Source organism: Ornithorhynchus anatinus, chromosome 13 (genome assembly GCF_004115215.2).
Source record: "Ornithorhynchus anatinus isolate Pmale09 chromosome 13, mOrnAna1.pri.v4, whole genome shotgun sequence".
NCBI lineage: Eukaryota > Metazoa > Chordata > Mammalia > Monotremata > Ornithorhynchidae > Ornithorhynchus > Ornithorhynchus anatinus.
Genome location: NC_041740.1, coordinates 42163894 through 42178564, shown reverse-complemented (window position 1 = coordinate 42178564; position 14671 = coordinate 42163894). Strand labels below are relative to the sequence as shown.

At 50.9% G+C, this 14671-nt stretch overlaps 1 protein-coding gene across 1 annotated transcript; it reads left to right on the top strand.

The window, feature by feature from the left end:
• Nucleotides 1-1768: 1768 nt before the first annotated feature.
• On the top strand, nucleotides 1769-4793 carry LOC100093111 (ribonuclease 4). Its single transcript, XM_001521507.4, has 2 exons — nucleotides 1769-1818; nucleotides 4148-4793. Exon 2 carries the CDS (start codon nucleotides 4153-4155, stop codon nucleotides 4603-4605), a length of 453 nt encoding a protein of 150 aa, XP_001521557.3. The 5' UTR covers nucleotides 1769-1818; nucleotides 4148-4152; the 3' UTR covers nucleotides 4606-4793.
• The last annotated feature ends 9878 nt before the right edge of the window (nucleotides 4794-14671 follow it).

Sequence of the window (14671 nt, the reverse complement as noted above, 5' to 3'; positions counted from 1 at the left end):
TCTCAATCCCCATTTTACAGATGAGGTAAATGAGGCCAACAGAAGTGACTTGACTTGCCCAAGGTCACGCAGCAGACAAGTGGCAGAGTTGGGATTAGAACACATGAGTTTCTGACTCCCAGGCCTGTTCTCTATCCACTATACCACAATCAATCCCACTCACCTATCCCTGCCGCCCCTGGCCCATGCATCTGGACCCTCCATCTCACTAAAGTCCATCTCACTACCACATCCCATCCTCACCCTCTGCCATACCTGCCCACTGATCCTTTCCCTCATGATGCATCTCTCCGGTATTTGTTAAGCTCTTACTATGTGCCAGGTACTGTACTAAGCCCTGGGGTAGATATGAGTTAATCAGGTTGGACACCGTTCCTGTCCCACATAGAACTCACAGTCTTAACCCCATTGTACAGATGAGGGAACTGAAGCACAGAGAATTGAAGTGACTTGCCCAAGGTCATACACAGACAAGTTGCATATTCAGGATTAGAACTCACTTCCTCTTGACTTCCAGGCCCATGCTTTATCCAGAAGTAGTGTGGCTCAGTGGAAAGAGCACGTGCCTGGGAGTCAGAGGTCATGTGTTCGAATTCTGACTCTGTCACTTGTCAGCTGTGTGACTGTGGGCAAGTCACTTAACTTCTCTGGGCCTCAGTTACCTCATCTGTAAAATGGAGATGAAGACTGTGAGCCTCATGTGGGACAATCTGATTACCCTATATCTACCCCAGCACTTAGAACAGTGCTCTGCCCATAGTAAGCGCTTAACATATACCAACATTATTATTATTATTATCCAGTGCTTAATACAGTCCCTGAAACATAGTGCTTAACAGATACCATAATTACCCACTAGGTAATGCTGTTTCTGCTATCCACTGGTACTATCTGCTCCTATAAGGTTGCCAATGCCCCTCCCCAACCCTGAGGGCCTCCTGGTTCTGCCCCACAGCACTTATGTTCATATCTGTAATTTTTTATTTATATGAATGTCTGTCTCCCACTCTAAACTGTAAGGTGGTTGTGGGCAGGGTACTCGTTATAGTGTACTCTCCCAAGTGCTTAGTACAGTACCCAGCACACCATCAGAGCTCAATAAATATGATTGAATGATTGATTTATTGATTGCGGCTCCTGCTGGCCCACAGCCCCACCATCCTCACAGCCCCCCCCCCCCACCACAGCCACCCCAATCCCTGCAGTGTCCCCAGCTCCTGCAGCCACCACAACCTCCCAAAGAGCTCTAGCCAAAGGAAGCAGCCTAGAAACCGCTGAAGGGGGTGGGGGCAGGGTGGAGGGTGACTGGGGGGAGAGGGGAACACCACTGGGCCAGTGGGTACATGGTTTAGAGGGGTGTTTTCACAATCTGGAGGAAGGGCAGTGGCAGGGAAGAACTGGGTTGTGCTTCGTGATCAGACTCAAATCCCCCAAGCTCCCCTCTCTCCAGCAGCACAGCCCCATCTTTGCAGCCAGAGCCGGCCACACTCAACAATCAGGGGATCTGGCTATCCCGGCTCCCAGCCCCATCACTAACCAGACCCAGTCCCACTTGGGGCTGGAAGAGAAGGAGGAGGAGGAGGAGAAGAAGAAAAGGAAGAAGATGAGGAGGAGGAGGAGGAGGTGGAGGAGGAGGAGGAGCAGGAAGGTCCCAGGGAGCTGGGGATAGGCCACTCCCCCTGCCAGTCTGACCAGTTTCACCCAGCTCCTCCCTCCCCATACCCCTCCCTTCAAAGGGCCCTATATCAGCAGCTAATAGGGCTTTCCCAACCCAGGACCCACTGGATCTGGATGATCCACTGTCTGCTGGAGCCACAGGTCAGGACTGGGGACAGTGAAGACTGGAGTGGGACGGGGACAGGTCTCAGAAGGGACGGGTGCTGGGGTTGGGAACTGGGGCAAAGAGGTCTTCTGGGGAGGGGAAGAGGCAAGAACCTGGGCCAGGGGAGGGATCTGCAAAGAACAAGGCCCTCTCAGCTCCGTGAGGAATGGGGAAGGAGTTGAGAAGTCACCTAGGCATCCAGGGAAGCACCTGGAAAGGGCACAACTCCATGCTCCCAGAGCCCTGATCCAGAGAAGGCCTGACTTGGCTCTGATGACCCCAAAGCCTTCACCCCTGTGATTTCAAACCTGGGTCTGGATCTCTGTGCTGGATGGCTGTTCTGAGATAGCACATGACAGTAGCAGGCAAGAAGGAAGATCTGGAGTGGGGAGGGGTGGACCCCAGCAGGGTCAGTGGGGACCCAGAGGGGAATCAGTGTCAGGATCAGTGGGGGGACAGACAGGTCAGTGGGAACATGATGGCATCTATAGTGACTCAGAGGATTGGCAGGGACTCAGAGGGAACATGGGGAGACCGTGGGGCCTGGTGGGACCTGGTGGGGTCAATGGTGACACAGAGGGTCAGTAGGGATATAGAGGGTCAGAGGGAACATGGCTCAGCCAGTAGAATTTGTAACCAGTAGGGAGAGACCAGTAGGGAGAGGAGACATCACACTGTGAAATCCAAACTGTTCGACAATGAGGTTTTTAGACTGAAACTAACCTCCAGGGCCGGAATGGGAGCTGGGGTAGAATCTCCTCTTAACCCACCAACCTCTCCAGAAAGGACAAGATCACCACAACCTTCTTCCTTGCTCTACCTGGACCCCTCCCTAAATTGCTCCCTTCAGATCCACCCTCAGTCCATGCCCGACCAGATTTATTTTTATCTATTCCAGAGCTTAGAACAGTGCTTGGCACATAGTAAGATCTTATTACTAGTAGTAGTAATAATAACCCAGGTCAGGGAAGGGTGTGGAGAGGGGAGGGCTGAGGCGAGGGGCACAGTTTAAAGCATAAAGAGGGTCAGTCCCAGCAGAGGCAGGTCTATGATCACCTTGAGAGGGTGGTGTGGGGGCGGTGATCAAGCAGTCTATCATTGGCATTTATTGAGTGCTTACTGCTTGCAGAGCACTTACTAAGTACATGGGAAACTACAGTACAGTAAAGTTGGTGCAGCATGGCATAGTTTTTATAGGCCTGTGAGTCAGAAGGTTATGGGTTCTAATCCCAGCTCTGCCACTTGTCTTCTGTGTGACCTTGGACGTTACTTCATTCCCTGGGCCTCAGTACCCTCATCTGTAAAATGGGGTTTGAAACTGTGAGCCCCACACGGGACAGGGACTGTGTCCAACTCCATTAGTGCCCAGTACATAGTAAGTGCTTTTAACTAATGCCATAATTATTGTTATTACTATTGCCCACAAGGAGCTGAGAAGAAAGAGGGGGAGACATTGAAATGAATTACAGATAAGGGAAATGGCAGGGTAAAAATAAGTGCAGTGGGGTTGAGGGTGGGGTGAATATTGTGGATTTAAAGAGTACATATCCAGGTGCATAGCCAATGCAGAAGGGAGAGGGAATAGGGGAAATGAGGGCTTAGTCAGAAAAAGCCTCTTGGAGATGTGATTTTCGGGTGGCTTTAATAATATTGGTATTTGTTAAGTGCTTACTATGTGTAGAGCACTATTCTAAGCGCTGGAGTAGATACAGGGTAATCAGTTGTCCCACATGAGGCTCACAGTTAATCCCCATTTTACAGATGAGGTAACTGAGACACAGAGAAATTAAGTGACTTGCCCACAGTCACACAGCTGACAAGTGGCAGAGCAGGGAGTCGAACCCATGACCTCTGACTCCGAAGCCCAGGCTCTTTCCACTGAGCCACGCTGCTTTGAAAGTGGAGAGAATGGTGCTGTCATATATGAAGAGGGAGGGAGTTCCAGGCTAGAGGGAAGAGGTGGGCAAAGGATCACCAGCAAGATAGACAAAATTGAGGTACAGTGAGTAGGGTAGTGTTAGAGGAAAGAAGTGTGCCTGTTGAGTTATAGTAGGGGATCAGCCTGTTAAGATAGAGGGGCAGAGCTGATTGAGTGCCTTTAAGCTGATGGTAAGGAGGTTCTCTTTAACGTGGAGGTGAATGGACAACCACGTGGAGAGGTGGGGAGAGAAGGTCGAAACTGTTTTTTAGGAAAATGAACTGGACAGCAGAGTGAAATATGGACCGGGATCGGAACAGGAAGTAAGGAGATGAGTGAGAAGGTTGATGCAGTAGTCAATACGGGTCCTCTCTCCACCAACCTCTCCATATGCCCCTCTCACACAGGAGTGATGGTAGCCACCACCATGACCCCTGGCCGCATGCTGCCCCAGGTGCTGCCCCTGGCCTTGCTACTGCTAGCCACCTGCACCTTCGGTCAGTTCGCAGTCTTCCTACAGCGCCATGTTGACCAGCCCAAGTCGCAGGTCCCAGGAGGGTCGAGGCAATACTGCAATGTGCTGATGCAGCGCCGCAGGCTCAACACGGGGAACCGCTGCAAACCCCTCAACACCTTCATCCACGAGAACCAGGGAGCTCTGGTCGCCCTGTGCCGCACCCCGGCCAGGAGGTGCCGCAACCCGCGGATGCACAACTGTCACCGCAGCCCCCAGCGTCTGAGAGTCACCGACTGCAGGGCCATCCCCGGTGGCCAGCCCCCCGGATGCCGTTACCGCTCCTTAGCCCGGTCCCGCAACATCGTTGTGGCCTGTGTTGGGGGGCAGCCTGTCCATCTCGATGGGTAGAGGTATCGCCTGCTCTCCCTCCATCAAGAATCCCAAGAGCTTTTCCCTAACAGAGGCTCGGGATCCTCCCTGACCCCCCCCACCCAGGAGTCCCCCATTCCCCCTAAGTTTCTTTGCAGCCCCTCCCCTTATCCCCACTAGTCCCTGGAAGTTTTGTTTTTGGTGTAATAAATCTGTTTTCTGCCCGAGTGGCTGTGAGTGTTGGACCTGAGCTCTGAAGGTCCTCAGTCCCAAAGGCCCCTGGAGATGGGATGAGGGCAGAGATTCAGGGGGAGAGGGGAAGGGACGTGGGCAAGAAGGAGGTTAAAGGGTATGGGGAAAAAGGGACAGGGGAAAGGGAGGGAGGGAAGGAGGGAGCCCTGGGGGAGATACAAGGTTATCGGGTTGTCCCACATGGGGCTCACAGACTTTATCCCCATTTTACCGATGAGGGAACTGAGGCACAGAGAAGTTGTGACCTGCCCAAAGTCACCCAACTGCCAAATGGCAGAGTCAGGATTAGAACCCACAGCCTCTAACTCCCATGCCCAGGTTCATTTCCATTAAGCCAGGCTGCTTAGAAACCTAACAGAATGGGGCCACAGGTCCCAGAGCCCCTTTGAGGAAACATAAAGGCAGATCCAGTGGAGCCAAGTGGGGCTGAGCAGAGCTCTGAGCCCTGTAAGGCCACTTAGGGGAGCGTCAGATCAGGGTAGGGGAGCGATCCACCTACAGTTCTGGGCCAAAACTTGTTCTAGTTGCAAATATCCTGCGTGGTGGAGGGTGGAGGGGGAGGAAGAAGAGGCAAAGCGGGGAGGAAAGGGTCAGGGGATCGGAACTTGGAGTCACTGAATGGCGGGAGCAGGGGCAGTTCTATGGAGGGTGGGGGGAAGGGTGGGAGTGCCCTCTGGTGACTGTCTCAGACTGGTCTTGAAGGTCTAAAGCCAAATGGAGACACCTAAGACAAGGGCCACGTCAATCTCTAAATCCAAGATGAGATTCCTCCACAGGGGATGGGAGGCAAGAGGAGCGGAGAGGGGCCGTGAAGGTGGGGAGCCTTTCACCCACTTCTTCTTCAGGGTCCCTGAGCTGAGCCAGGCTGCGATGGTCCTTAAGAGCCACCTCTCTGGCTAATCCTGTTTGCAGCCTCCTGTAGAGAGACTATGACCACTGAGTTCCAGTGGCAGCCCGTAGTGGCCCCGGCCCCTGTCCCAGCCAGGGGAGGCCAGTCAGAGCTACTGCAGCCGGCTGACGTGTTCCCGCAGCGTGACCAACGAGACTAGACTGTGTGCTTGTCGTGGACAGGGAATGTGTCTGTTCCTTGTTGTATTGTACTCTCCCAAGCGCTTAGTACAGTGCTTTACACACAGTATGCGCTCAATAAATATTATTGAATGGATGAATGAATGAATGAGAGCTGCAAGCCACTCATCACATCCATGCAGGTGGAGGACAGCAAGGTGGGGGCGGTGTGCTGGGGCACACGGCTCACCTACAAGAATGGATGGGACGATAGCTACCGCAGAACCGGGACCCTGCTCCAGACTGTGCGCAAGCTGGTACCAAACTCTATCCTCTAACCCAACTGCCGCTACCGTGGCACCCACCACATTCGGTCCATCGTCGCGACCTGCGAGGGAAAACCTTCCAACTGTTCTGCGGCCTCAACTCCGTGGCCCCGTGTTGGCTGGGCCTCCCCCTCCCACTGGCCGGATGAGGGATCCCCGGTGGGCTAAGGAGTGTCTGGCCACTGAGGCTGCAAGCAGCCGTTGCTCTGCCGCATCTTTTGGGAAGGAGAAGTGTTACGGAATTTATCAGAGAAACGACTCTGATCTCGCAATCGCATGAGAGGATTTTGTGACCTAGGTGTATTAATTCAATAGCTTTTATCGAGCGCTTACTATGTGCAGAGCACCGTACTAAGCGCTTGGAATGTACAATTCGGCAACAGATAGAGACAATCCCTGCCCAGTGACAGGCTCACAGTCTAAACGGGGGAGAAAGACAGCAAAGCAAAACAGAACAAAACAAAAACAAGAGTACATCATCAAGATAAATAGAATCAAGGAGATGTACACCTCATTAACAAGATAAATAGGGTAATAAATTATATGTACAAATGAGCACAGTGCTGAGAGGAGGGGAAGGGGGAAGAGTGGGGGGTGGGAGGGGAAAGGGAGCAGAAAGAAAGGGGGGAGGGGAAGGGGAGCAGAGAGAAAGGGCCGGGCTCAGTCTGGGAAGGCCTCCTGGAGGAGGTGAGCTCTCAGGAGGGCTTTGAAGAGGGAAAGAGAGTTATTTTGGCAGAGGTGAGGAGGAAAGGCATTCCAGGACAGCAGTAGGAGGTGGGCCAGGGGTCGAAGGCGGGTTAGGCGTGAACAGGGGACAGTGAGGAGGTGAGTGGCAGAGGAGCGGAGTGTATGGGGTGGGCAGTAGAAAGAGAGAAGGGAGGTGAGGTAGGAGGGGGCAAGGTGATGGAGAGCTTTGAAGCGAAGAGTGAGGAGTTTTTGCTTTGTGCAGAGGTTGATAGGCAACCACTGGAGGTTTTTGAGGAGGGGAGTGACATGCCCAGAGAGTTTCTGTAGGAAGATGATCCGGGCAGCACAGTGAAGAATAGACTGGAGTGGGGAGAGACAGGAGGAAGGGAGATCTGAGAGGAGACTGACACAATAATCCAGGGGGGATATTATGAAAGCTTGTACCAGCACAATAGCCGTTTGGATGGAGAGGAAAGGGCAGATCTTGGCGATATTGTGAAGTTGAGACCGGCAGGTGTTGGTGACGGATTGGATGTGTGAGGTGAATGAGAGAGCTGAGTCAAGGAGGACACCAAGGTTGAGGGCCTGTGAGATAGGAAGGATGGTCATGCCGTCCACAGTGACAGGGAAGTTAGGGAGAGGACAGGGTTTGGGAGGGAAGATAAGGAGCTCAGTTTTAGACGTGTAAAAATGAACAGACTCAAGGTGTAGAAATGAACAGATTCAAGAGAGTGAGCCGAGAGGGCAGGAAAGGGTGGAAAGTGTCTGTCCGCCCGTTGACCCCAAGGGGGTATGAGTGACCAACAGCCCCTAGCCATCCGAATCTGGTACCGGGTGGAATAGAAATCCAAAGATGAGGGTGACGCAGAAAGCCTTGGGAAAAGAGGACGTGAGGGTATACTCGAAGAAGGCCTTTTAAAGGGGATGTACTTTCAGTAAGGCTTTGAAGGTGGGGAACATGATTGATTGTCAGAGATGAAGAGGGTGGAAGATTCAAGCCAGGATGTGGGTGAGGGCTCAGCAGTTAGATAGACAAGATTGAGGTACAGTGAGTAGATTGGTGTTGAGGAGCAGAGTGTGCAGGCAGCACTGTAGAAAAAAAACAGCATGGCCATTATAGAATAATAATAATTATGGTATTTGTTAAGCACTTACTGTGTTCTAAGCACTGTTCTAAGCCCTGGGGTAGATACAAGTTAATCAGATTTTTCCCACGGGTGGCTCCCAGTTTTAATCCGCAGTTTACAGATGAGATAACTGAGGCACAGAGAAGTTAAGTGGCTTGCCCAAGGTCACACAGCAGATGAGTGGCAGAGGCGGGATTAGAACCCACAACCTCTGACTCCCAAGCCTGTGCTCTTTCCCCTAAGCCACACTGCTTCTTGTATGGGCCTAGGAGCCAAAGGACCTGGGTTCTAACCCCAGCTCTGCCACTTGCCAGCCAGGTGACCCTGGGCAAGTCATTTAACTTCTCTGTGCTTCATTTTCCTCAACTCTGAAATGAAGATTCAATACCTGTTTTCCCTCCTTGACTGTGAGCCCTATGGGGAACAGAGACTGTCTCCCACCTGCTGAACTCGTACCTACCCCAGCGCTTAAAACAGTGCTGGAAACATGGTAACCGCTTAACAAGTTTCATTTAAAAAAATGATCAGAGAAGTAAGGTAGGAGGGGGCAAAGTTCTTAAGTACTTTGAAGCCAATGGGAAGGAGTTTAAATGGCAAGAAGTTTTAATTAAGTGATATGTTATATATTATTTATTTATTCATATCAAAGTCTGTCTCTCCCCTAGGCTGTAAGCTTGTTATGGGCAGGGAACATGTCTGCTAAATCTCTTGCACTATACTCTACTAAGTGCTTAATACAGTGCTCTAGGAATAGTAAGTGATCAATAAATATGATTGATTGAATGATTGAGTTTGTATTTTGTGTGGCGGTGGATGGGCAACCACTGGAGGTTCTTGAGGAGTGGGGAAACATGGACTGAACAGTTTTTTAAGTTTTTTAATGATCCAATCAGCAGAGTGAAGTCTGGAATGGACTGGGGAGAAAAAGGAACCATGGGAGTCAATAAAGTTTGAAAAATAATGTTTCTGGACAATAATAATGTTGGTACTGGTTAAGCACTTACTATGTGCAGAGCACTGTTCTAAGCACTGGGGTAGATACAGGGTAATCAGGTTGTCCCATGTAAGGCAGCCTGACATCTGGATTTCTGCCAGCAACACTCTGTGGTTCATGATCAAGAACAAAGAAAGTGAACTAGGGAGGTGATCCTGGGCTGTGGGAGAGTGGTTTGAGATCAGCTAAAGGATAGGGGAGCTAATGAGTTGAGTTCAGATGAGAGGGTGATGTTGGGGCGTCATTTTGGTCTCAAGGTAAGGTGGTTGGGGTATGGAGAGTAAAAGGGGCATGATGAGAAAATTGACATAAACTGACAAATATCCCATAGTTAAAAGTGAGTGATAGGTGCAGTCATAGCCTGAAAAACAAATCAGTCACTCCTACTTAAACTGTGAGCCCCATATGGGATAGAGACTGTGTCCAACCTGATTAACTTGCATCTACCCCAGCGCTTAGAACAGTGCTTGACACACTTGTATGTGCTTAACAAATAAAATAATAACAATGACAGATCCTTGAGTACTGAGGAGGCAAGGTCAGAAGGTGGAGATTGATCCAGGATTGACTGGTGGAAGAGGTAGCTTTTTGGGTGGTTTAGCCGAGTTTGGGGGACTTTGATATCTTTGCCCATCTTCAGGAAGAGCTTTTGGAGCTGCGACTTGGCTTACTCATGGAAGGAAACAAGTGATCAGTAAGGGGAACCAAAATGCCCACAGGGGAACACACCTCACGGTTGGGAGCGGAAGGAAGGACCTGAGTCAGAACAGGTGTGGGGACAAGAGCAGGGTCAGTAGGCCGGATTTTGGACGAGCATCCAGGCTGGGCCACTGGAGGGGCAGAGAGGGGAGAATTTGTGGTATTGGATGGCCCATCTTTAACCATGAGGGCAGGGGTCAAGGACAGCAACCAACACCCACGATCCCTCCAAAGGCCCTGGTGTTCCTGGTCAGAGACAAATTCTTGGGCTGGGTGGGCTGTGAGGTTGACCTGGGGGGCAGTCTCTCCACGTCTGATGTAATTTCTGTTGCTCTGCAATCTGTTCTGTTGGGCAGGGCATGAGCAGACCCACATCCACAAAACCGAACATAATTACCACAACTAAGAGAGGTTCAGGCCACCAACATGCCCAGGGAAACCGAATGGAAGGCAGGGTTTCCCAATAACGTATTTCTTGATGAGTCGAACCAAAGGCTGTTTGTTGTTTGTGAGTTCTGGGCAGGAAATCGAGGCTAGGGAGAGGCCGGGCTGGGGAAACCCCTAATTGTTCCCCTTGAAGCAACCTGGGCCTTAGGAGTGGAGCTGGAGCAGGGGAGGGCCCGCTCCTCAGAGAGACACGTGGACAGTCATGGCCACCTCCGGGGCCTGGCGGAGCATCCGAGCCACAGGCAGCCTGGCCCAAGCCCCTCAGCAAAGGAAGAAGGCTGTGGGACAGGGAGGTTGCAGCCACCCTCATTTCCAAGGACTTCATGAGACCAGGCTCGATGACTGACCCTTGAGGAACAGAGATGGCCAGAAGTCCCAGTCTCCCCTCTCTCCTCCAGGCAAAGACAGAGAGAATCTGTGGAGGGTACCCTCTTCCAGAAGCCCCCAGGGGAGGTCCTCCCCAGACCCAACCGGTTTCAGGCAAGCTGCCTTGTATAGTGAGATCAGGAAGGAGTAGATACTGTGCTGACCAGAGGGGCAGATCTGCACGATCAGACCATGAATGCACATGTCTTCAGCCTATTTGAATGAGGCATGACATTTTTCCAGTGCAAAGACTGTACAAGGGAGCTGTGATGGGGTGACAGATCAGGGGATGTTCTATACCAGAGAGAAGTGGAAGATGAATCAATCAATCATATTTATTAGCATCTTCTGTGTGCAGAGGACTGTACTAAGCACTTGGGAGGGTGAAGTACAATAATATAAAAATATAGCATTCCCTGCCCACAGTGAGCTTACAGTCTAGAGAGGGAGACAGACATTGATGTGAATAAATAAATTACAGATATGGACATAAGCACTACAGGGCTGGGAGAGGGGATGAATAAAGGGAGCGAGTCAGGATGACTGAGAAGGGAGTGGAAGTTGGGCCAGGGCTCTGTCACAGGGACCGGGCTGAGACCTAGAAGGCCCTCCAGAGACCAGAACTCCCTCGGGGCAGGTCCCAGTGGACTCAGGTGACAGGCAGCCTATCTGCTGGCCCTGTGATGGTTGGCCAGCCTGCCCCACCGCCAGAGTCCAAGTGGTTTTGTCCCAGGCTATGGATGGGTTCCCTGTCCATCCTGGGTTGGAGGGATTTTTCCAATAAGAGTAATGATGGTATCTGTTAGGTACTTACTATGTGCCAAGCACTGAACTAAGCACTGGGTGGATGAAAGCCAATTGGGTTGGACACAGTCCAATAGGTCCAAGCCACTGTTTCCATGATGTTGTGCCTCCAGTCACCAAGCTCAGCCGTGGCTTTAAGGCATTCATTCAGTTCTCTTTCCCCTCCTCTGTCACCACACTTCAGCCGAAACACTTTGCTCCTCTGAAGCCATCGTACTCTCTCTGCCTCCTTCTCAACTCTCTCCCCACCGACCACCTGCTCATTTGACCTTCCTGCCTGCAACTCCCTCCCTCTTCATATCCAGCAGACCACTACTCTCCACCTCTTCAGAGTCCTTCTAAAATCACACCTGCTCCTGGAGAGCTTTCCAGAATAGCCCTTCATCTCCCTATTTCAGGCCTACTGCCACTTCAGCACTTCTACTTTACCTAAGGAACTTGGATACACATCCTTCTTCCACCCCCATAGCACTTACGTACATAGTTTAAAACTCTGTTACTTCTTCCTATCTATAATTGATTTTATGGTCTGTCTTCCCTGCTAGACTTTAAGCTCCTTGAGGGTAGAGAGCCTGCCTAATAACCCTATTGTACACTTCCATATGCTTAGTATAGTTTTCTGCCGAGAAAGGCTGTTCAATAAATGCTCTTGATTTCATGATTGAACTTTTGCTCTTTTGCCTGAGTCAGTGAAAAAAGAATCTCTCTCTTTCTCTCTCTCTCTCTCTCTCTCTCTGTGTCTCACTCACACACACATACATATATGCAAGCAACTACCATTGGACACCCCTTCCTACTGCCTTCATCCAGAACTTTGGCTTTCTGAGCTTCATTTGCTTGATCTCAATCACTTACTGCTCTCCTCCCACTGCAGAATTTTGGTTGTAACTGCTGGAGTGTCCAGTCCAGCTCATTAGAGACCCTTCCCCATTTGCTATTCTGGAGGCAGGGGCTGCCTGGAGTCAGGGAAGGAGCAGACAGTAAGCACTCAATAAATACCATTGATTGATTGATTGATTGATTGATTGAGAGCAGGATTAAGTCAAACCGGAAGTCCAAGATGTACCAAAAACAGATGGGACGGTTGGTGAGGGGAATGGGAAAGGGAGGAGTCAAAGGTTAGGCAAGGGCCTCGTGTAACAAACATAACCCCTTGGCCCATCCCAGGTCCCTGGCTGGTCTGTGGGTGGGGGCGGTGGGCTGGGGGAATGGAAGTGATGGGGAAATGGTCCAACGGTTTCCCAGGGGTCTCTTGCTGGCCCTGATTATTGGAACAAGGACGGCTGAGACCCGGAACCACCCCGCGATGGAGCAGGACTCCAGGGTTTGACTGAGAAGCTTCAGGGAAGTTGTGTATCTGAGCCTGGAGACATGGAAGTAAGTGGGTCCTCCAGAGATCTTCCTAGCCATTCCTCTCCCTTCGGGCAGACTGGCTTGTCCGCAGTTCACAAAGTTGGGATTTCTCCTGGGCTGAGAGACCCCAAGCTTCTCACATCCTTTCCTGGCACAAGTTCTTCCTTTTGACTGCTCTGAGTCCCTCTCACTGCAGGTTCAACTCATGCCTCCTGAGGGACTGACCTGGAAAATATTAACTCTCTCTCAGCTTGTCCCTATTCAGGCCCTAGTAGGTCTCCTCTTCCTCCTCCTGAGACTGGCTCAGCTGCTCCTCCCAGAATTGTGTTCTGGGGGACTTGGGTGCCTCAGTTTCTGCATCACAACGGGAGCTACATACTGCTCTAAACTGGGGTTGGCTGGGGCAAAGCAAAGACATCAAGCGGTGGATGTGGAGGCCAGCCTAACACTTGACCACGATAACAGAACAAACAGGAGAACAAAGGCCACAGGTGACGCAGACCTACGGAGCAGAAACAGACGTTCCACAGAGACGGGGGAGAAGTGTCGGGGCATTGGGAAAAGTGTCAGAGGGTGGGGACATAGGGAGAAATGTCAGAGTATGGAGACATGGATGAAGGGAGAAGTGTCAGAGCAACAGTTGAAGGAAGAAGCACCAGAGCACGGAGACGTGGAGAGATATGTCAGAGCACCACAGGATCAATTCCCCCCAGCTCCTCCAAGGAGCCTGGGGAAGGAAGTCTGTGCCGGGACAGGGGAGGGAAGACCCATCCCGGCCTTAATAATAATAACAATAACGGTATTTATAAAGCATTTACTATGTGCCGGGCACTGTCCTAAGCGCTGAGGACGACAGACAAATCAGGTTGGACACAGTGTCCGTTCCATGCGAGGCTCTCAGTCTCAATCCCCATTTTACAGATGAGGTAAATGAGGCCAACAGAAGTGACGTGACTTGTCCAAGGTCATGCAGCAGACAAGTGGCAGAGCTGGAATTAGAACCCGTGAGTTTCTGACTCCCAGGCCTGTCCTCTATCCACTATACCATACTCAATCCCACTCACCTATCCCTGTTGCCCCTGGCCCATGCACCTGGACCTTCCATCACACTACCGTATCCTATCCTCTACCCTCCGCCATACCTTCCCACTGATCCTTTCCCTCACGATGCATCTCTCCCTACACCTAGAACTCCTGTGTTCATGGTATTTATTAAGCACTTACTCTGTACCAGGCACTGTACTAAGCCCTGAGGTAGATACGAGTTAATCAGGTTGGACACCGTTCCTGTCCCACATAGAACTCACAGTCTTAACCCCATTTTACAGATGAGGGAACTGAAGCAGAGAGAAATGAAGTGACTTGCCAAGGCCGTACCCACACAAGTTGCATAGGCAGGATTAGAACTCACTTCCTCTTGACTTCCAGCCCCGTGCTTTATCCAGAAGCAGCGTGGCTCAGTGGAAAGAGCAGGGGCTTGGGAGTCAGAGGTCATGGGTTCGAATTCCGACTCTGTCACTTGTCAGCTGTGTGAATGTGGGCAAGTCACTCAACCTCTCTGGGCCTCAGGTACCTCATCTGTAAAATGGGGATGAAGACTGTGAGCCTGACATGGGACAATCTGATTACCCCATATCTACCCCAGCATTTAGAACAGTGCTCTGTACATAGTAAGCACTTCATAAATACCAACATTATTATTATTATCCAGTGCTTAATACAGTGCCCGAAACATAGCGCTTAACCAGTACCATAATTACCCACTAGGTCATGCTGTTTCTGCTATCCTCCGGTACTCTCTGCTCCTATGAGGTTGCCAATGCCCTCCCCAACTCTGAGGGCCCCTGGTTCTGCCCCACAGCACTTATGTTCATATCTGTAATTTTTTATTTATATGAATGTCTGTCTCCCACTCTAAACTGTAAGGTGGTTGTGGGCAGGGAATGTATCTACCAACTCGTTATAGTGTACTCTCCCAAGTGCTTAGTATAGTACCCAGCACGCCGTCAGAGCTCAGTAAATATGATTGATTGATCGATTTA

Excerpts from the sequence above, each read along its gene's own strand:
- LOC100093111 (XM_001521507.4), top strand. The coding sequence starts at position 4,153 with ATGGTAGCCACCACCATGACCCCTGGCCGCATGCTGCCCCAGGTGCTG.